This window comes from Stegostoma tigrinum, chromosome 12 (assembly GCF_030684315.1).
Source record: "Stegostoma tigrinum isolate sSteTig4 chromosome 12, sSteTig4.hap1, whole genome shotgun sequence".
NCBI classification, from domain to species: Eukaryota; Metazoa; Chordata; class Chondrichthyes; order Orectolobiformes; family Stegostomatidae; genus Stegostoma; species Stegostoma tigrinum.
Genome location: NC_081365.1, coordinates 74865727 through 74889210, shown reverse-complemented (window position 1 = coordinate 74889210; position 23484 = coordinate 74865727). Strand labels below are relative to the sequence as shown.

The following is a 23484-nucleotide window of genomic DNA, read 5'->3' as shown; positions in this document are numbered from 1 at the left end:
TCTGTGACCATATGCATGTCCAGCAGTCTCTTAAATGTTTGATATAACATATCTGGGTGGCATGCACAAGTTGGACCGAAGAGTCTGCTTCGTTGTATATCTCTGTAACTCTATATACAAAAACCTGCATATTCAACTTTCTATCAATCTATATGCACAGCTGTACCATTCTCTCCCAAGACACTGGAAATTACCATGAGTACTAAGGCTGGGTAATATGCTTTAAAAGTTAAGTTTTCCATCTGACATCTTTTGTTGTTAAATTTTGGCTTAAAATGTTAATAACACATGATTCAGATAAATTTAAAAACTGAAAATTGAAAATAAAAGCAGGAATGCCCAGCCCATCTGTCAGCATCTCTGAGAAAAAGGTGTATTAGCAGTCCAGCAGAGATCGTTGATCAGCTGAGCTACTTTCTCCTTTTTTCCCTTAATCTATACAAGGCTGGCATCATTCAATTCTTACACACATTTCAGGTTAACATTCAAAATGGTGACTAACTGCTTTGAAGTAACAAGCCAACAAGGTTGTTTAACCCTTCAGACATGAAGAAATGGTGGAAACTAAGGATATAGTAAGAGGAGCCCGATCATTGTTTTCCACAAAAAAGCAAAGTTTTATTGAACTCATTCTGCATTTAACTGACAACATTAAGAGGGACTAGAGTGAACTTATATTCAGCCATTGTTGAAATGCATCTTTAATTTTACATAGCAAACTGGGAAGCTGCATTTTCAGGGCGTCTCTCTTACGTAAATGTTGGGAGCAATAAATCACATAATTGCCCCATCTATATTCAAACAGGCATCATTCTTCGAAGTAGCACTGTTACTTTGTAAGAAAGAAACTTGCCTTTTCAGTGTAACATCATTAAGCTATTAGATTTCTAACAATGATGTACTGAAATCAATGACTACTTCATCTGATATCTGCTTACAGTCATCACTAAACCCTGCCCAGTGTCAATGCAGATGATAGCATACAACAAGTACCCACCAATTGTTTATGTCAATTCCTAGCCCTATGTCACAAACTCTTACCCCACAAGCCCTGACTCAATTTTAACACTTACAAGTTAGGTTAACCCCAGTGGGCAGGGGAGGGAAGAGGAGTTGAGAAGGGATAGTGGATTTAGCGTGTAGGTGAGTGGGGGCGCAAGACTCCCTACAGCTACCCAAATTCCAATGCCCCTTTCTTCCTCAGTATTTCTACGTTATTTGCACTGACTCTAATTTCTATGCTCAAGATTCTGAAAAGGTCCTTTTCCTCAATGAAGGTTTCCCCATGATCTTGACAAAACAATCTAAGTTAGGAGTAAGGTAATACCAGCTCAGCAAACCTAATCCGGAACACAACATGCTCCTGGTCAATTTCGGATTTCAACTCCACCTTCCCGCCCACAGAAACACACAGGCATGGTGAAGAGCATTTTGATTACTCAGCATTGAATTAAAATCGTGGGGTCACGACACACCTTTGCCTCCAGAAATAATCAGCGAAAACACTGCGAGTGACTGTTTCAGCTACTTGATGCACGATTATTTATTGAATGCTTCCTATAGTTCACAATTCCAAGGGCACCATTGTAGAAGCAGCTGAGGGGCCTGCATCTTGCTACTCAGCCTTAAAGTTTTCATGAGTGAGCTCCACTATGCAGGCCTGGTAGCTCTGCCTACTGTTCACAACAAAGGTCCTATTCTCCGTTGAGCCCTGGGCAGGTAATGGCAGGTAATCTTCCTGTAAAGCCCAATCATGCAAATTCTTTTGGGAATGGTTTACAGTGAAAACTGCTGGGTCACTGATACAGATAACCTTGATATCAGCCCTAGTATTTCAAGGTAAACCAGACCATGGGTATGTCAAAGAAAAATGAGGGAAGAATCACCTCTATCCATTAACGTCCCTTCTCTCAGATCATCAAACTGGGATTTGTAAAGACCTGGAAGAAGATCGCAACGATATGTTTTTCAAAGTTGCATAACTGAATGAAGGTGCTTCTTTTAAAAAAAATTATATAAAAGCAGCAATCAGTTTCCAAATAGTATGAGCCAGGACCTATCAAGCACTGAGATATGCAATGGTTGAATTTGAAAATTAAAATTCAAGCAGCAGCAAAACCTGCACTCATTCTTCTCATGGGGTGGGATGAAAACAGGAGTGAGGCTAACTTTTAACATTGGTTCTTCATGGGGAATGTGCTCACAATTACTGAGTGCCTCTCCAAATCCTTTTAAAATTGTTGAATTGCTCCATTTCACACTTGCCAAACAGTAGTCACAAGATCTGATGGACAAACACTCAGCTCCAAATCAAACAGATTTTGCATACTTTCATCACAAGGATACATGTTTGGATTTCATTTAGACTGAAATCCCCTCTCACAGTTTTAAGAAAACTCATGGATGGGAGAGAGACAGATCTGACCACAATTTGACACTAAATTACTAATCTTCCTCAAGAGATTACAAGGATGCTGGGTGAGAGAGATGGCAAGGGTATCATAGTGGTTGCTACAGCTTAGATCTTCTGAAAGTATTATTTTCTTGTCCAACAGTTTTATAAAACTTCCAGCAAAAGATCCTTGTTCTTTAGCACAGGAGCATTGTGCTTTGTATTATCTGGACTCTCAGTAGTCACAGTGAGATCTCTCCCTTTGTGATAACTAAATTTAAATCTTCACTACATTATACAATTCACACTTATTTAGTGAGTTAAACAGCGAGATTAAATCACCATTTAGTTTAGCGAGAGTTCAGTAAGAACGAAAGGATTTAGTGAGGTGATTCCAGGCAAGAGGGCTGAGGTAGCTGTGGATTTGGTTATCTTTAGAGGGACAGAACAAAGGATGTGGGAATAGATGTAAGATAGGAGAAAGTTAAAGACACAGTGGGGCAAAGCCACGAGGTATCTGGATAAGGATAACAAAAATATTGCTTTAAATGCATTGAAAAACAATGCCCTCATTTACAGTTTCAAAGAGCAGAATCAGGGATAAAGAGAAAACATGGAGATTATCTATTTTGTCAAAAAGGCAGCAAAGTGAGGATGGAAGACCACCTGAGAGAAAAATGCTCAGTCAATGCCAAATAGCAAGCACATGAACAAAGTCATGTAAACTAGAATTAAAGTTAGATCAGTCAACAATCATGGCATAAACTAAGTATCTTTCTGGTAAGTGTCACCGTTTCCCCAATGTTCTGTTGACACACAACCTGGCAATCAAATGATTTTCTGGTTAAGACATGTAACAAGCACTCTCCAGAAACCTTTCAGCTCCATCTTCCCTGTACTACCGCACTAGTTTATTCCTCCACTTCTCTGCTTAATTGAGAACAAATACTGGACCTCGAGTTTATTGCCCAGAATTAAATTCACTTCCCCTACAGGTAGACTGTCATGATTCCTGTTGTCATTGCTCACAATTGACACAAAAGCTAATTTAGCAGGCTGCTTATGAGACCAAGCTCATGCAATGTCATTACAAATGCCTAATGCAACAGGCCACCTTCAAAACACAATGACATTACAAAGGTTGAATTCAATGACTCTATTACAATATAAAGATAATTGAAGCAGTAAAAGAATTTCTGCAATAACAAAGCTGTAGAGCTGGATGAACACAGCAGGCCAAGCAGCATCTTAAGAGCACAAAAGCACAGAATTTCTGATGAAGGGTCTAGGCCTGAAACGTCAGCTTTCCCGCTCCTAAGATGCTGCTTAGCCTGCTGTGCTCATCCAGCTCCATGCTTTGTTATCTTGGATTCTCCAGCATCTGCAGTTCCCATTATCACTGAAAGAATTTCTGCAAGATGCGTCACATGTTGCAGCCTTTATCACCTTAAGCAGCATACAGATCCACCAAAATACAAACCAGGAAAGCCAGGTGAGTGGTATTTGGAAGAGGACAACATAATTTTTTTCCAATCAAATCACCTTCTAAGGCATGAGAAGGGAGCAGCTAATTTTGTTGATGTAAAACTATGAAGCACTGATACAGAATGCGTTTAAAAATGCGAAAATTGCAGATTTGCACAGATACAGAGGATATAGAGTCCAACAAGGACTCCAGCTTCCTCAATTTTTTCTCATCTAAATTGATCAGTGAAGCCTTCAATTGTCTTCACTCTCAATCTCCAACATTTACCTTGATGGGACACTGCAGTGGGATATTTACTCTGCATCTAACCAACGCCATTCATTGCTGACTGTTTGATGGGATAGTTGAAACTTCACTGAGCAAAGACTGGACAGCATTATCTTTTGCGCAATTGGCTCTAATTAAGCGGAGGTAAATGTTCACAAACATGTAATGCATTCAAATAGCAACGAGAGGCATTTCTTCCACTTTATTCAGAACCTCCTTTCTTCCAATGCAACAAGAATATCTGGTATTACGGGATTCTCACAGGACTGAGTAATCCTCTCTGCATAATTCATATAACAGGGCCCTCAATCAAAATTCCTACAGCCCCTTTGTCTCTGCTCATTCTGCTGAATTAAGTTGCCACTTGATATCTGGCTGCCTCACCTGACCGTCTACTGAACCAAAGGAGTCGGCTGGGTATTTAGTGACAGCTTAACGTCGAGTAAAAATTTAAAAACTGTCGCCTAATTAGGTTTAAAAAAAAACTAAGTGACTTTCCCTTGTACTGTAGCATGTTCACATATAATTTCAAATACTAACAGTCAGAACTTATTATTTAATACACTATAACAAACTAGCTTCAGATAGTTGACAACAATTCAACGCCATCCTACTATTGAGAATTAACTTTGAGAGGAGGCAGGAGGTATTGGGATACATATGATGTGACAGCCAAGTTAAAATGTTCAACAATAAGTGCAAAAATCCGGCTCACAGAAAACTACAGCCAATGTTTTCTGCTCCTTTCCCCTTTGTAGGGTTCAGCACAACACAAATGCAAAACAGACACTAAAATCATTCTCTCTCATTCCCACAAGGTGGAACTCTGTACCGGAAGGAGGAACAGACCTGGAATATGTTTGCACAGATCACTGGACGTGGCAATGCAAGTTGAAAAAGTGGTTGAAAAGACACATAAGATCCTGGCCTTTATTAACTGAGGCAGACAGTAGAGAAGTGAGAATGTTGTGAATACCTTTGTAAAATGTTGGTCCGACCTCAACTAGAGTACTGTCTACACGTCTGGACACTGCATTAAGAGACAGTGTAGAAAAGTAGTGTATGGGTAGTTCAGAGTTTGAGGGAGTATGAATTAAGTGGTAGTATGGACATGCTGCATTTATTTTCTTTGGGAGATCAGAAAGTTGACAGAGTTTCTTTTCTTCCTTCATGGGATGTGGTCATTGCTGGCTGGGCTTGCATTTATTGCCCTACCCAAGTTGCCCTTGAGAAGGTGGTCATGTGATATCCATATGCTGTAGATAGACCCAAAACGCTGCTAGTGAGGCATTTCCAGTACTTTTACCCAGGGACACTGAAGGAACAGTGATATATTTCCAAGTCAGAATGGTGAGTGGCTTGGAGGGGAACTTTCAGAGAGTCGTGCTCCCTTGCATCTGTTGCCCTAGTTCTTCTGGATCTTGATGGACGTGAGTTTGAAAGGTACTGTCTAAAGGAGATGGAGAGAGTGGATGTGGCATCAGTCAAGCGGGCAGCTTTGTCTGAGATGGTGCCAAGTTTCTTGAGTGTTGTTGGAGCTGTACTCATCCAGGGAAGTGACAGTATTCCACAACACTCCTGACTTATATCTTATAGATGTGGAAGGCTTTGGGAAGACAGGTGGCAAGTTTGGCATTACAAGACTCCAAACCTCTCACCTGCGCTTGCAGCCATAGCATTTACGCAGCCAGTCTAGTTCAGTTTCTGGTCAATGGTAACTCCCCATGGTGATGAGTGTATGGGATTCAGAGGTGGTAATGCCAATGAATGTCATGGTAATGGTTAGATTGACTCTAGTCATTGCTTGGTGATTGGTCATTTGCGTAATGTGAATATCACTTGCCTATGTCATCCAAAATGGGATACTATCCAGGTCATGGTGCATTTGGATGTGAACTGCTTAAGTATCTGAGGAGTCACAAAAACGGTTAGGGTGAACACTGTGCAATCATTGGCGAACACTCCAACTTCTGACCTTACAATAGAGGGAAGGTCATTTATGAAGGTGAAGATGGCAAGACCTAGGACACTACCGAGGAACTCCTGCAGAGATAGCCTGGAAGTGTGATGATTGACGTGCGATAATCACAACCATCTTCCCTCACACCAGGTAAAGCACAACCAGCTAAGTTTTCCCCATGATTCTCTTGGGTGTTAATTTTCGTAGAGTTCCGAGAGGTCAAACTCGCATGTCAAACGTAGTCTTGATGCCCATGTTTGAACCAAGGCAGTATGAGGTCAGGAGCAGAACAGCCTTAGCAGAATGCAAACTGGGTGTCACTGAGCAGGTTATTGCTGAAAAGGTACTGCTTGATAGCACTGTTGAGAAAACTTTACTGATGATTGTGGGGACATAATTGGCTGGGGTGGATTTGTACTGCTTTTCCCATAGCTTTTGTAGTATCCAGTGCATCCAACCATTTCTTGATATCAACTGGAGTGAATCAAATTGGTTGAACACTGGCCTTGGTGATGCCAGGACTACTGGAGAAAGCCAAGATGTATCATCCACTTGGCAATTCTGGATAAAGATTATTGCAATGTTTCAGCCTTAACTTTTGTACTGATGTGCTGGGCTTTTCCATCATTCACTGAGGATATTGTGGAGCCTCCTCCTCTGGTGAGTTGTTTACTTATTCAGCACCATTCACGACTGGATGTGGCAGCACTGCAGAGCTTACATCTGATCCGTTGGTTGTGGAATCATTTCTGTCTAACAACTGCTGTTTTGTTGCTTGGCATGCAAACATTCCTGCTTTGTAGCTTCATCAGGTCAATAGCTTCTTTTTAGGTGTACCTGGTAGTGTTCCTGTCATATCCTCCTACATTGTCCATTGAACCAGAACTGATCTCTGGTTTGATAGTAATGATCGAGCGGAGGACATGCTGGGCCCCGAGGCTGCAGATCGTGGAGTACAATTCTGCTGCTGTTGACGGCCCACTGCTAGAGCTGTTCAAGGTCTGTTCCATTTAGCATGGTGATAGTGCCACACAACGCAATGAAGGTTATTCTCAATGTGAAGACAGGGCATCCTCTCCACAAGGACTGTACAGTGGTCACTCTTAACAATATTATCATGGACAAATGTACCCGCAGCCAGCAGACTGGTAAGAATGAGGTTAAGTATGCTTCTTCCTTGTTGGTTCCCTCACCATCTACTGCAGACTTAGTCTAGCAGCCATGTCCTTTAGTAAATCAGCAGGTCCATAAGAACTAAGAAATAATAAAAAGAATAAGTCATTCGGCCCCTCAAACCTGCTCCACCATTCAAAAAGATCAAGACTGTTTGGACATTACTTAGGTCCATTTTCCTGCCCTTTCCCCATCAGCCTTGATTTTCCTACCGTTCAAGAATCCATCTAGCTCAGCTTTAAATGTACACAGGTCTTTGTGGCAAGGAGTTCCAAAGACACTCAACCCTCAAAGAGAAAAAAAAATTCACTTCGGTCTAAAATTGGTACCCCTTTATTCTGAGGTTATACCTTCTGCCCCTGGTCTCTCCCATGAGGGCAAACATCCTCTTCGGGCCAAGCCCCTGAAGAATCCTATAAGCTCCAAGATTGTTTCCTTACCCCAGTTGGCCAAATGCCACGAGACTCATGGTGTCCAGAGTCAATGTTGAGGATTCTCAGAGCAATTCTGTCCCCACTATGTGCCGCTCTGCTGGATCTGAGTGCATGCAAATTAACTGTCGTGTTTTTTGCATCCAGAAACGCTCCACTATATTGTGTGATTCTTAAGTACACATAACTGCATGAGAAGTTACTTCTAAGGTGCAATTTCATTTCCTCTATTTCTCAATTAAACTACTATCCTTCCCAAATGTCAAAGACTATGAAATTCAAAGGCAACAAATCATATTGTTATACACAAAAGCAACCGGTTCATAGTTTTACTCACTTCACTACAAAACAGCTGTAGGATAAAAAGGGATACAGCCATGAGTAATGGCAGGTAGTGGCAGGTAGTGGCAGCGTGTGTTCAACAAGCTTAGACCAAGTCTGAGTGACTAAGATAATCTCGTCAAGACAAAATATTGCTTTAGTGAACATGATAATTAAATGAGATGGATGATGATAAACTTCAAGGTCATTTAAAAATGTCACTTGGATGATAATAACATGAAAGATCTTTGGAACCTGTGATCTGGTTTACTCATGGAACCATCAATAACCTATTTCACACAAGTCAATTAAGTAATCAGACTAAAAGTACTGAAGCAGGAGCCTTAAGAATATTGCATGATTAGCCACTTTAAAACACTTACTTCCTTTATCCAGAACCTATTCCTTTAGCACCCAACATTTAACTAATCTTACAAAAGGTACAGGCCTCATGTTACTCAGTAGGAAATGAAATTTTATAGCTTTTCATGTCTTATATAGATGAGACAGTCAGTACATTATTGTAGAGCTGTTTGCACTTTTTACCATCCTACATTAGATTGTCATTTATCCCTGGAACTAGAGAAGCTTTAACAATTTCATAGCATTTAACAGCCTTTTAAACATGTTAATTCATATTGAGAATTCTGTTCAAATGTGGTGCAACTATCATGGAGTTCAAGTAGTTCAAAATGATGTGGGTTTACACTACCCACTTTGCTGATATTGATAATGAATTCACTGTTGCAACAATGACAAATTTATTCAAAAAACAAACACAGTAGAAAGCAACTATTCAGCCACTGTACGAGAACCTTAAGTTATCTTGAACCACTACATGCTTCTTACTTACAAAACCTACCCAACACCTATTTATCACTCCATGTGCAGACATCATTCCAACAATTCTAAAATTGTTATTTTAAATAAATTTATTTAAATAGAACTTTAAATAGAACTGCCAGTATTTCTTTGAAATTTCAGTGTTTAAAACTTTTTAAAAAGTCTACCTACTCAGACATTACAATACATCTCCATGGCCATCGCAAGGTGGAACGTGAATCTGGAATTCCCGGCTCAGGAGGTAGTGATACTATCATTGCCCTACAAGACTGTGCTTCATTCAAAATTGGAGATAGCTGAAGCCCTTTCACCAAATCACTGCAATAACGAATTGAGACAGACTTCTTTAGTATGGAATAATGCTGTTCTGAATGGACAGCCAAAATGAAATACTTTAGCTACATCATCTTGCCCTCACAGTGGCAAGGTGTGATTTACAACATCAGAAGGATCAACAGACGACCCATTTTCCTATCTTGATATTTAAGATATAAAGGCCTGAGCATCTATTAATGCACCCATGATCTTGTTACATTGGCATGGTCGTTATGAATGAATGACATATGCTACTATTGCAACAAATGTTTAGTGTTCACACCAAAGACAGAGTCTAGATTGTATTTGGGATGGAGAATCTTCAAGTGTCGGTTAAGGGACAGCATTTCTTGAGCAGGTGTGCACCACCTTGGCTACGCTTAGGATACCTCCTAAAGCTTCAATCAGATGCACCTTCATTATCATCTTGGAGAAAGTTTTTAAAAATTTCGTCTACAGGTTGAAGTGTTTGCCTGCATCTTCACCTGGTAGACGAGCAGAGCAAGTATCTCAAGTACTGTTGTTTAAAAATATGCATACGTCATGTTTAAAAAAATGCAGAAATTTTCCTATATTTAATCCCTAAACTGTAAGTTTTGGAATTCTTCCCAATTTTACTGTCAAATATTGTTTTGCAAATGCTCTTACGAAGCACTTTGGGACATTTCATTATGTCAACCATTTTAAGTGCATGCTGTCATTAATCTGTCCGAAAGCTAAGCTTTAATCACAGCGCTATTAGCCAACCCTACACTTTTATTCCTCTTTTGGGTGGAGGACAGGAAAAAAAATGAAGGCTCTATTTGCATGATTTTCATTTATCTGTCAGCAATATAATGCAATCACAACTTACACTGAAATAAAATGTTCAAACGTGATCTTGTTTATAAAAAATCTGATTCACAAGCTTTAATGCAAAATCTGAATTAGTGGATTGCCTGCAATTTAGCTTTGGAGATTACTGCAGCCATCTAAAAATTACACATTTACAATTACATCATCTTTGGAATCCTGGAACATCTCAGTGAATAATCAAAATCTGCATTTTCTGGTTTCATACAGATTCATGAAGTTTTGCCTTGAACAAGTACAACAGCATTAGCTAGAAAATCAGCAGTCGACGTGCCAATGTTGAAGACCAACGGCTGGCATATTTTGCCAGGAGAAGTACTAAAACTTGGAGTGACCCTTGCAAATGATCAACGGGAAAAATGACCTCCCACACTGACATCCTTTGATGTAACCCAACAGGACATTTTTGGGCAATGGGTTCATTTTACCTTTACTAGTTCTGCCAGACATCCACTTCCCACCATACAGGGTAGGCAAAGTGTGGGACAGAAATACACCAGAAAGAAAGGGCTGCAGTTTCTCACACTCTGCACAGATGTGAAACGCTGGCTCCTTCAATTCACCAAAGTAACAAGCAGCTTTAAAATCAGTGAATTGACCCAGCCTCTTCCAGACTTCATCTATACTTCGCACTGTCACGGGAAGGCAGCCAACATAATCAAAGACCCTTCCCACCCCAGTTATAATCTCTTCCAACCTCTTCTGTTGGGCAGAAGATAGAAAAGCTTAAACACATGTACCAGAGTCAAGAACAGCTTCTTCCCCACTTCTCAGACTTCTGAACGGACCCCTCAAATTTTAAACTTAACATTGATTAACCCTTTGTGTGCCTTCTCTCCAGCTACTACCTTAACGCACTTTGTACAGTATGATCTGAATGCACCGTGCACAAAACTTCTCACAGTATTTAGGTATAAATGACAATAATAAATCAAATTTAAAAAAACCATTGTGCAAGTTCCTTCACCACATGGGCTACAGCAGCTTAAAAAAAAAGCTTACCACCATGCAAGGACAGCTAGCACTTTCAGCCTCGGCAGTGACATTCAGATGCTGAGAAATTTTATAGTCAGAGCATTTTATGTTAACTTTATGGATCCTGTAATTGGACTGTTTCAGGAGCTGCGGTGCATTAGATTTAAGATGACATCAAATGGATAGATTTCTGGAAACAGGGTTGAATCTAACAGAGTAACTATAAACAAAGTAGAAAGAACTGAGGGTTATTTAACCTGGTTAGAAGTGCTGAATTGTATTTGTAAAGGAATCAATTTGAGATGATAGTCAAATGAAGAGTGAGAAAAACAATGACTGGAAAGCCTAGATTAATCACAGTAAACAAACGTGGCCATCTTTCAGTTTTAATAGCTTTTTTCCAGAAAAGTATTACATTTAAGAATCTGCTTCAGTGAAAATGCATTCACTGTATAACAAAAACCAATACGAAAGGTGTTATTTCCCTCAAAACTGTTTAAAAACACTTGCTAGCTTGTTTCAGTAGCTTATTATCCAGGCACCTACCTTGTTTTGGGAAGCTCTTAATTTTGTGGGTTGGCAAGAGGTTATCTGATTGTACTTTGTTAAATCACCAACACAGATAAAGAACACGCACATGCAGTCAGGTGGTAACTAGAAATTTGCAACGGCAACTATCACTCAGTGCTAAACAGGAATGCATCGAGGTAGATCAGTTTTAAAAAAAGATTTTGTTTTAAAAAGCAACCCACTGATGTGAGGAAAATACATGTCTGATAAGTGTCGCTCCATGTGCTCATGAGCTATTAAACAACTTAAATAATTTTTATCTGGCACACCTCACGAAAAGGTTTTGAGGATGAAGTACAAAGATCCAGTTCAAATCGTGGGGATTGGGGAGGCACTAGTAGTACCCGCTTTGGATTATGTCATTTAAGAAGCTTACCTGCAAATTAATGCCACATGTTGGGGAGCTTCATTTATACTAGTGACTGACGCCACAGATTGAGAAGCTTTCTAAGGTAAACTTAGATTTATACAGTCCAAGTCTAGACATTGTAATGAGACAACAGAAATAAAGCTAAGAATTCGAGGATATATATCTGAAAAGAGTGACTGTAATGAGGTTATTTAAGCCCACACTTGGGAGCAGTGAGCGTGGTTCTGGCATCAAGCCACAATGAGGAACGTCCAAAAATTGAATAGGTTATAAATTACAGGAGATTTTGCAAGCAGAAGATCCATTGTACCTGAGATTAAAATGCTAGGCAATCTTACAGAAATATGCACAAGCTTGAATGACAGCTTTCTGAAGCTAGGCTCCACTTATTATGTCAAGTGTGGAATGAAACCCAGCAAATAATCTCAGATGCAAGTTTGTGGGTAGGGTGGGGAAATACATGAGAAGTGAAGGGGAAACAAGTTTGAGATGATCTTGTATTTTGGGAACTTGACATTTTAAAACATGATTGTAGGCATTGGCTAGCTTATTGGCAATGTATCAAAAGAAAAAAAAGTGCACAAATTTCTTAGATAACAAGGCGTGGAGCTGGATGAAGGGTCCAGGCCCGAAACAACAGCTTCCCTGCTCGGCCTGCTGTGTTCAGCCAGCTCCGCACCTTGCTATCTCGGATTCTCCAGCATGTGCAGTTCCCATTATCTCTGCACAAATTTCTTTATGCATACAAACGTGACACAGATTGTCTTTTATATAAATCATTCAAAACCAATAAATTTATGAAATTGCTAGCAATTTGCACAACAGACTGACTAAAAGGTAAGGTATATTGTTCGAAATTAGTTCTTGTAGACAGACTTGTTTTCCCAAGGTAACATTACACTAAAATCATACTATCAAAAGCAAACTGGTGTACAGAGGTGTTGATGTACCAGTTACACGCAGGCACAGCTTATGCAAGCAGTCAAATATTTTCCTGAGAAAGTGTATTTTATGAAAATGATAGATTTCAAGTTCACACCTTGTCACTCTATACAGGGGTTGTCCATTTAAAGGTAACCAGTCTGTTGTCTTTGTAAATACATCTTATCTCAGTAAACACACACTTTGTCACGCATGGACAAAACACAATAGGGTGAATGAACAGAGGGGTTTAGCGATTTGTGAAAATAACTCTGATGACCTTTCCTAATCAACGACAGCCGAGCACAAACATACTGATTGGACTTCAAACCAACTGGTTCCTACCGTAAATTCCCTGATCACTGTGTAAAACAGTACAAATATTTTACAAAGCACAAAGGGAAACAAGAGAGTAATTAATGTGAAATTGAACACATAGATTGCAATGGAGAAATGGAATTTTACAGTACAGGAGGTGGGCATTTAGCCCATTGTGACTGTACCAGCTCATGAAAGAGCTCTGCAGCTAGTCCCATTCTCCAGCCCTATAACCCTCCAAATTCATTACTTTCAAATTAAATATCCAGCTCCTAGGGAACCTGCCTCCACCACCCTACACCCAGAACATTCTAAATCCTAACAATTCTCAGATTAACACTAAAGAAGGTCTAAGAAATGGCTTCAATCTCAAGTACCAAAGACAGGTTCATGTCTACTGTGCAAAAGTTTTATTTGACAGAGATTTGCACCAATTTAGAGACCTCACACCAGTGAGGGCCATAAGGGTTGCAGAAATGAGACTTCTGTAAATCAGGTAAGCACATCTTTGAATGGGTTGAAGAATATTATTTAGTATTCATATACCTACTCATCAATTGCAATATGCTGAAAGGCCTACTCCTGCTCCTATTTTCTGTTATCATATTAAAAGTATCCAATCACTTCAAGCCTGAACTGGAAGCACTTGCTGCCAATACTGAAAGCCAAGATGTTTCATTTTCTTGCACAAACATCCTTCATCTTTATGGGAAACAGGAACTCACTCAGTATAATCATTCTGCTTGTGGCTTTTTTCTAACAGAGAAAGCAGCCTTCAAAGTCTGTTATGTAGAAGCAATGTATGCAATTTTACAAGCATACATTCTGCAGGTGGTATAAGAAAATCACTGAAAAAAACTATGAAACAAACTGTACTGCTGTAAACAATGGATTGCCATAAGCATATCGATCCGCCCCTCTGGTTAAAGTTTTTTTTCCACACATTCAGCTTACATCCAGCACCATTACAGGAAGATTTGGACAATGATTACACATAATGACAACCATCCACATTTAGAAAATAAAATTAAAGGGAAAATTCAGGAAATAAAAGGCGAGAGAACAAATGTAACAATACGGTAGGGATATTTTTAGCAAATCAAATTTTTGTAAGATGAAAATAGAGGCATATCAAAACTTGCTATTGACATTTGGGATCAGCACAAGTCATATTCAGAGTATTGTCCAATTAATTATCTAATAGGATTGCACTGAGTACTTCTATCAAGCACAATTTTACAAGTTTTTCAGGAAACTAAAATTTTAGTAATGTTATGAGAGCTCATGATGTTAGAATGGAGAAGATAGTTGGCAGTTTAAATGCAAGGCGTGGTGATTGGAATGTGTATATCAACACTAAACTACCATCTTGTATTTACTTAGCACCCTTAAAATAGCAAAATTACCAGAGGTATTTCACAGGATTAAAATAAACACAGAAAGTGACACCCAGCCAAAAATATTAGGATAAGTCAAAAGCTTGGTCCAAGAAATGGGATTTATGGAGAGCAGCAAAGACAACGCTGCAGTCTTCCCAACGCTTAACTGACGGAAATTTCTGTTCACCTTTGACTGATGTTAGGCAAGCTGTCTAACACCAGAGGTGTTGGGAGGATCAGAAAATGGTAATGGTGAGCCAAGTCTAGGGGTCATCAGTACAGGATTTAACTTAGAATGTTAATGACAAGAAGGAGAAGGCCAAGGTAAGGTAATAATGCCAGGGCAAAAGAAGACATTACCAGAGATTCTTTGACCACAATTCATTTGTCACAAGTAGAACATGATAACGGAGGCCCATTTAGACAGGTAATAAACAGAAGAATAAGGAAGGGATCATATATCGCAGATCCAGTCAAATAGGGTGTCCACTGTAATTCTGATTTAAATGACTAAAACATCTCGGAGCGAGTGTGCAAATTGCAATTAGCTTGTGTTTTCACTAGCATCGATTTGGAATGCATAGCTAGTTTGAACATACTGTATTGTCAAATCTGGATTATAGCCTATTTGTAACTCAATCCAGACTGTTCCAATATATTTGGGGCATGAAAGCAAGCCATAAATCTGTACTAATGTATTTTAACATGTTCAGACTCAGGTATAATAAAAGACCATTTACATATAGTTACCTTGATTTGTTTTGCAATCATCAAGCACATACAAGCTTAAATAGGAGATTCTTGCAAGTTTGAGACTTATAGCTTCTTCCTCAAAAACTTGTCACCCCTTTAGTAAACATCAAGGAGGCTAACGCATTGTGTAATTTCCCTCACAGAGAAACTGGGGTAGACACTCATCAGTTCCCCAAAAATAAAAAATCAACTTTAAAGCAGTCAATTACAAATATAACTGGATAGATTTGTTCTTTTCATTACCATCGGTCTGAAAACACAACTGAACCTGCAGCAAATTCCAGCATAAACAATTCAGAGATTTTTACTGGTGTCTCTTACTAACATCACCAGTAACAAAGACAAATCTCTCCAACAATCAATGACGCTCATTAGTCGCATGCAGTTTTACATCCACCATCTTGGCTTTCCTTATGGTCAGATGTCATGTTGTTTATGAATCCAACCTGCAGTATGAAGTACAAGTGTAATAAAGTCTCCAAATACAAAAACTGTTAATAATTTACAAGTGAACTGTGACTTCCAGTGGAGAACGTTTTCCAACAGCAAAATTAGGGCGGGTTCAAGGGTAAAGTGCACTGATCTATCAAAATATTGCACAGAGGTAGAACTCAAGCTCATATCACCATCAGATTTCAGTCAGGTTGGAGTGTTGGTGTTCTAGTTCGGGAGTCTGCTTCACGTGAGAAAAGTTTAACTGCTACCTGCTGAATCTAGATTTCAATGGTATTTTCAGAAATTCCTAGAAATGTATGACACATATCTTTGCTTTTAAGATGAAAAGTTGCACTTTTCTCACATTTACACTTGTACCTTACATTAGGTTACAAGGCTTTAAATATATTTTCTTGAAGTGGCAAAGCAAACCACATGATCCCAGGCCTTCCCAGCTCTCTCATTTTGGGCTATGCATGGGGTGTCCTGTCTCTTGCAAAGTGGAACAATGGCAATAAAGAAATTTACCTACCTTTTTTGATTTGCAGGGGAAACAATATTACATTGTCTCCTTTACATACTTAGAATGTTTAAAGTTTGAGACAGAGAACACTGCAGGATTGTTTTGTAAATCAACGTGATTTACACCAGCAGACCTAGGATCCCCCTCGTTCTCACACACCACCCCACCAACCTCCGGATACAACACATCATCCTCCGACACTTCCACCATCTACAATCCGACACGACCACCCAAGACATTTTTCCATCCCCACCCTTGTCTGCTTTCCGGAGAGACCACTCTCTCTGTGACTCCCTTGTTCGCTCCACACTGCCCTCCAACCCCACCACACCCGGTACCTTCCCCTGCAACCGCAGGAAGTGCTATACTTGCCCCCATACCTCCTCCCTCACCCCTATTCCAGGCCCCAAGATGACTTTCCATATTAAGCAGTGGTTCACCTGCACATCTGCCAATGTGGTATACTGCATCCATTGTACCTGGTGTGGCTTCCTCTACATTGGGGAAACCAAGCGGAGGCTTGAAGACCGCTTTGCAGAACACCTCCGCTCGGTTCGCAATAAGCAACTGCACCTCCCAGTCGCGAAGCATTTCCACTCCCCCTCCCATTCTTTAGATGACATGTCCATCATGGGCCTCCTGCAGTGCCACAATGATGCCACCTGAAGGTTGCAGGAACAGCAACTCATATTCCGCTTGGGAATCCTGCAGCCCAATGGCATCAATGTGGACTTCACCAGCTTCAAAATCTCCCCTTCCCCCACCGCATCCAAAACCAGCCCAGTTTGTCCCCCCCCCCCCCCGCCACTGCATCACACAACCAGCCCAGCTCTTCCCCTCCACCCACTGCATCCCAAAACCAGTCCAACCTGTCTCTGCCTCCCTAACCTGTTCTTCCTCTCACCCATCCCTTCCTCCCACCCCAAGCCGCACCTCCATCTCCTACCTACTAACCTCATCCCACCTCCTTGACCTGTCCGTCTTCCCTGGACTGACCTATCCCCTCCCTACCTCCCCACCTATACTCTCCTCTCCACTTATCTTCTTTTCTTTCCATCTTCAGTCCACCTCCCCCTCTCTCCCTATTTATTCCAGAACCCTCACCCAATCCCCCTCTCTGATGAAGGGTCTAGGCCCGAAACGTCAGCTTTTGTGCTCCTGAGATGCTGCTGGGCCTGCTGTGTTCATCCAGCCTCACATTTTATTATCTTGGATTCTCCAGCATCTGCAGTTCCCATTATCACTAGCTATAGAGTACCTGTTCTCAACATCAGCTATAAATGAATGAATCTTAAATTAGCATTAAGACATGGTGCATTCACATGCTTTGTAGAAACAGGTTCACAACTATATTTTTAATCTACATAAATGTTGAATTTTTTCATGACACTGAATTGCATTCCACAAGTTAAGTTGGTCACATTCCTATAGCTTTTAAGCTTCAATTAGCAGCACTGGGTTCCACTGCATGAGACAACAAGGTGTACAGCAGGATGAACACAGCAGGCCAAGCAGCATCAGAGGAGCAGGAAGGCTGACATTTTGGGGTGTGGGTTTCCCTCTATCACTGATTTTAAAGCAATTGCCAGTGCCTCTTTTCATACTGCATGGGAACTAACATCTAAAACTTAGGAAAATAAGGAAAACTAAAAAAGTCAACTGTAAGTTAAAAACTTTAATTTATGTTAACTGATTTTTAACTACATTGAGAAACCTTTTATTTGATTTGTCTGATATCTTGCAAAGGGATCCATTTGGAAATTTATGCCACTATCAGTTTGAAACACAAAGATTATGAATTTTGCAATTACATTGGATTTCAGCTGAAATGACCTGACAGAAAACAAACTGGCTGTTTTTGTTGACAGCTAGTTCTGACAAACAGTCACAGGACTCAAAACGATAACTCAGTTTTTATCTCTACAGATGCTGCCAGACCTGTTGTGTTTTTCCAGCACTCTGCTTTAATTTCAGATTTCCAGCATCTGCAGCTCTGTATTTATTCCCCAAAAATGAATCTGAAAAGCCATGCCCCTCCTCCTCTATCAGAAATGTAAAGGAGTCATTGTCAATAAGTCTTTGTAGCCTCCTCCCCAAGTCAAACAACCTAACCCTTCAGAGCAACTAATTAATTGAACAGAGCTAAAACGATTTCAGCCGATGGCAGTGTTATGGGCTTGAGAACTTGCCATAAACTGGTGAATCAATTGATGAGGGAATATTACAGAAAACAGGAACCCTGTAACCAGCATACAAATAAAGAAATTGCATATATTTTTCAATTTGAATGCCACCAAAAAGTCCAACCAAAAGAGCATGATTCATGCAAGATGCCACCCTCAGGAATGAAGTAACAAAGATTAAGGTGCATGAGTATTAAAAACTGCACTGGCACTGGTCACACAGGGGGCTCCTTCCCACTGTAACCAATACCCCTGCTTCCTACTATTAATGCAGCAGTCTGTAGAAGAATTACAACGGGTGCAAGAAAAGCTTGCTGTATTTCCCTTAATTTATCAAATCATTCAATTTCTCCATAAATCAATCTTCACCTCAAATGTTCAATTTGCCTTCTAATTTACACTAATTAATTGAATCAGAAGTAGACTACATTACCACTCCACCCACCACTGCCGACTGCCTACCACCCTACGTAACCACTAATACAAGTTAGAGTTCAGAGCATGCCCATCATTTCATGAATGACTAGTTTCCTTTGTTTTGGTACCTTGTACTTCATAACAGTCAGAAAAGCCTTGGCAAATCCATTCATTACAGCCACATGTAGTTGTTAATGATTTAGTTGAATTAATTTTTTTGTACTTTTTAAGATCAATCTTCTCTCTCTCTCGTTACTCCCAAAGCCCACGATGTTCCTCTGCTACTCATCTTTTGTTTTTGGGTACAACGTTGTCAGTGAGTGAGTTGGCATTTATTGGGATATTTGTGGCATGCATCATCATTTCTAAAAAGTGCGCTGAACTTTATTATTGTGAATACCTTTTGCAATCTCAGTAGACACATCAAAACAACTTCGGCAGTTTTTCAAGTTGATTTCTAAAGGAGAATGCTAATTTATTTTTAACATTCAAATTTTGCTGTCTCAGTTAAGTGCCTCTAACCAAACAGCCGGAGTGAGCTTCAAAGCTACATCACTGGTGGTAACTTCCAACTTTAAGGTGTGTCATTTCACCACAGCAACAAAAATCTTTCACATCCTCAGTCCTTGAGGATTTCTCTCTGCCAGGCTTTCCTGGTTAATTTTCTAAGTTTCATTCAATAGTTACTTTAACTGCAAACATATGCTAGCCTCCAGTTTAAACACACTACACTCACTATTGGCTCCTTCCCTGTACAACATGCTCATTTGAAGTCTTCACGTTGTTCCACAAGTGATAATGACAAGATCACACAGAATCCTTGATTTTGCAAAAAACAAGCAGAAAGTAATACCAATGAGCGGTGTTAAGCTTTTATAAGAACTTACTTAGGCTGCAGTTGCATACAGCTTTGTATCTGTAATTATAGAGTGCAAATGCAAAGAAAACGATGCCACTTCAACTGGCTAAGTAATTGCCAAGCAAATACAGACATTCATTACTGCTGCTATCCCAAATTACTTTGCAGCCGGTGGAGTACTTTTTGAAGAGCAGTCACTTTGCAGGAAACAGAGCTGCCCGTTTGCATATAGCATGATCTCTCAAACAGCAATGATCACAGTATCTGTTTGTAATGCTGCCTTGGGATATGTATTGGCCAGGTCACCAGGAGTAACTGTCCTCTACTCTTCAAAATAGTGCCATGAGGCTTCTTACAGCAACCTGGCAGAGCAGGTGATCCATAGTTTGACATCTCATCCGAAAGACTGCACCTCCAACAGACAGCATTCCCTCAAACACTGCACTGACATTTCAGCCTTCATTTTCAGCTCAGGTCTGGGTGCAAGGCTTGAATCAACAAGTGTGTCACTCAGGCTTGAATCTGATGTTTGGGATGTGGAACTTTCCATTCCAGATGATTGTCAAAGCAAAACTTGTGAATTTGTATGGAAGGTAATGATTTTATGCTTTGAAAGCAAAAAGAAAATTGAATGGATGCATGAAATGGAGAGGTTAAACTATAAAAATTACATAACTGTAATTTTAAAAAATTAAGAAAAAATGTTGTACAAGTTTTTTTGGCCAGTTTCCACTCTGCAACACTACAATTCTTGTTTTAATGTCTTTGCCAGAGTTCTTTGAAATCTCTATGCCCATCCCTCCCTTACCAATTGTTTGCAGAGGTCCCAGCTATCTCAGTTTTGCAGTCTGCAACTCACTAAACCTGGCTACTATTTACCTCACCTTCACCTTGTTTTAAGTTCTCTCCATTCCCATTTATATATTGCTGCAGGCACATGACTGCATTGTTGGTAACTCTGCTTTTAAGTATTTTAGCTGGAGAAAATTTGACAGAAAATACTCATTTCTGCTTTTGCAGGAATTCTGAAGTGCAGCTAACATTCAGTTAATTGCAACTATTATTTATCTCTTTGTATTCATGAAATAAGTTCTGAAGTTCAATGATCAAAGTTAGGTAAGGACAGATTCCAGTACATTGAAGAACAAGCAGGGAGGCTAAACTTGAAAAGCAGGAACTCAGCAATAAATTCTGTCATCCTGAAGGAATTCTCTCTACTAAGCCAGTATCCTTGAAAACAATAAAGAAATGCATCCAGACTAATGAATACATATCGACAGGTTTACACAGTGGGAGAGGTGAAAGCAGTATGCTTGAGCTCAGGTATTCTGTAAAAGATGAGGTAAAAATTAAGTTCAAAAGAAAGTGATCATACCATGGCTCATGAATAAGTCCCTATTGACTTGATATGAAATGTTCAATTTTATTAAATATTTGGTTAACGTTTAGACAATTGTAAGTGCTTGTACTAGGAATGTAGGTCTGGTGCAAGATTACTGGTGTAAATGTTTTAGACTACACATGCAATGCAGATAACTAAGAGCCAGGAGGAGCTGATAATCCTTCACCCATACTGTAAATGGAATGCACGATTAAGCCATTTGGCTTACAATAAAAACAACTCACAATTATTATTCAGAATATGGAAATCAATGTCAATTGCATTGTAGCTATTTGTTTAAAAAGAACTGTAATAAGTATTAATATTGTAACACAGTAAAACAAAACTGAAAGAAACACTCCACTTTTTTCAATGTTATAACAACCAAGCTCCTTTAGAATCGCTTGTAATATAATAGAATAGCGATAAATTACAGAGGGCACTTAGCACTCTTGAAAAGTCAGGCAGCGGGGGTGGGGGAGGATTCAGTTTTCAACAACACTTTCAAAACTGCACCAAACGCAACATGTTGATATTCACAAACCTACTACAGTGCAGTAACGCTTCCAATGACAGGGCTACCGTCAGTGTGCAATTTCTAAAGTTTGAAGGCACGTTATCAAAATAGTGAACCACTTCAAATTACTGAGTTGGACATGGAATCAACACTAAGTAAGATATTACAAAATAAATACCGAAAGAACTGCAGATGCTGGAAATCAAATAAAAACAGAAATTGCTGCAAAAGCTCAGCAGAACTGGTTCTGAAGAAGGGCCACGGATCAAAAATATTAACTCTGATTTCTCTCCACAGATGCTGCCAATTTGGCTAAGCTTGTCCAGTAATTTCTGTTTGTGTGTCTAGGATATTACAATTCTTTATCTATGTGCTAATCATAACAATTCATCTAAAAGAAAAGCAATCACTAAACATTTATGCATTTGAGAAAATATTTTTATTATTAGGCACACTATAAAGACTACTTCAAGAATACCTCTTCAAATGTTGCTCCAATTCCCAAAATAGCACTTTGATTGCCATTCTGTCTCAGCCTCGAGCACGAAGAACTGGATTTTTTATTGATAAAGTCTTACGTTGCATGATCCAAGGGACAAATCAACACACAACACTTCAATGTACAAAATTCTGAGACACAAGGCATTACATTGCCCAAGGTACACCACTGTGCATTTCACAGCAAACACAAGCAGATCACAATGTCTAGAACACACATGTACGCTGTGAATCCTGCAAGTTTTCGATGCACCGATAAACTCATTTGCTTCTTACAAGCAAGATCGTTTCTCAGCTGGATACTAGCAACTGAAAGAAAACAAGAGCAAGGCAGTGACGTCACTGCACTTGGATCACCTGATACACAGCTACATAAACTATCACCAGAGATTAGAATCTTTACGATCAGTGATTATACAACTTAGTGAGCACAGAACAACTAACCAAGTCATAGCAAGTCCTGTAACACAAGGTGGTTTTCGATGCAAATGAAATCTATTCACATTCCTGTTCAACACAAATAAAAATTTGTAGATCAGTTACATTTTAGTACTGATAGTTTAGTGCTTGGTCAAGAGAACTCAGTAAAAAAAAAAATGGAAAGGAACCGATTATTTTTCCAATTACACAATGGATATTATCAGAGATATAATTGTGGATTCAGTCATGACCCCTTCTTGTGGGTGCATTCAGTGTCCGACATTTCAACTCAGCACGTTTTGTATATTAAAACATTCCTGGGCACATTACTGGAATGATATTAAAATCAAATTTGACATTGATTACGCAGAGATATTAGACAATGCGAACAAAAGTTTGGTCAAAGAGACAAGTTTTAAGGAGATAGTAGAAACTGCAGACGCTGGAGAATCTGAGATAACAAGGTGTAGAACTGGATGAACACAGCAGGCCCTTTGGGTCTAGGCCCAAAACGTCAGATTTCTTGCTCCTATGATGCTGCTTGACCTGCTGTGTTCATCCAGCTCCACACCTTGTTATCTAAGCATTAAGGAGCATAGTTTTTCTTTTCATTTTCACATGGAATGTGGACATTGCTGGTAATGCTAACATTTATTGCCCAGCTCCAACAGTCTTAAATCTCAGTTTCTTGCTAGGTTATTTCAGGGGGTAAAGTGGCGACTGCATTGCTGTGGCTTTGGCGACTTATCTGGGCCAGGTCATGTTAGGATTGCCTCCTTAAAGGACACCGGTGTACCAGATAGGTTTATACAGCAACCCACAATAGCTCAAAGAATAGCTTTTAAGCCAAGCTTCATTAACTGAATTTAAATTCTGCAGCTTCCATGGTGAGCTTTGAACTAGTGCCTGCAATGCATTAGCTTGA

The 23484-nt window shown here is 39.7% G+C and overlaps 1 protein-coding gene across 1 annotated transcript in view; it reads right to left on the bottom strand.

The window, feature by feature from the left end:
• LOC125457067 (TSC22 domain family protein 1-like) overlaps window positions 1–22421 on the bottom strand; it is a 34880-nt gene extending 12459 nt beyond the window's left edge. Inside the window, exon 1 of the mRNA XM_048540777.2 lies at window positions 22120–22421. Coding sequence (XP_048396734.1) covers window positions 22120–22166 — 47 coding nt within the window. The 5' untranslated portion in view covers window positions 22167–22421. The remainder of the gene's footprint in view (window positions 1–22119) is intronic.
• Window positions 22422–23484: the final 1063 nt, after the last annotated feature.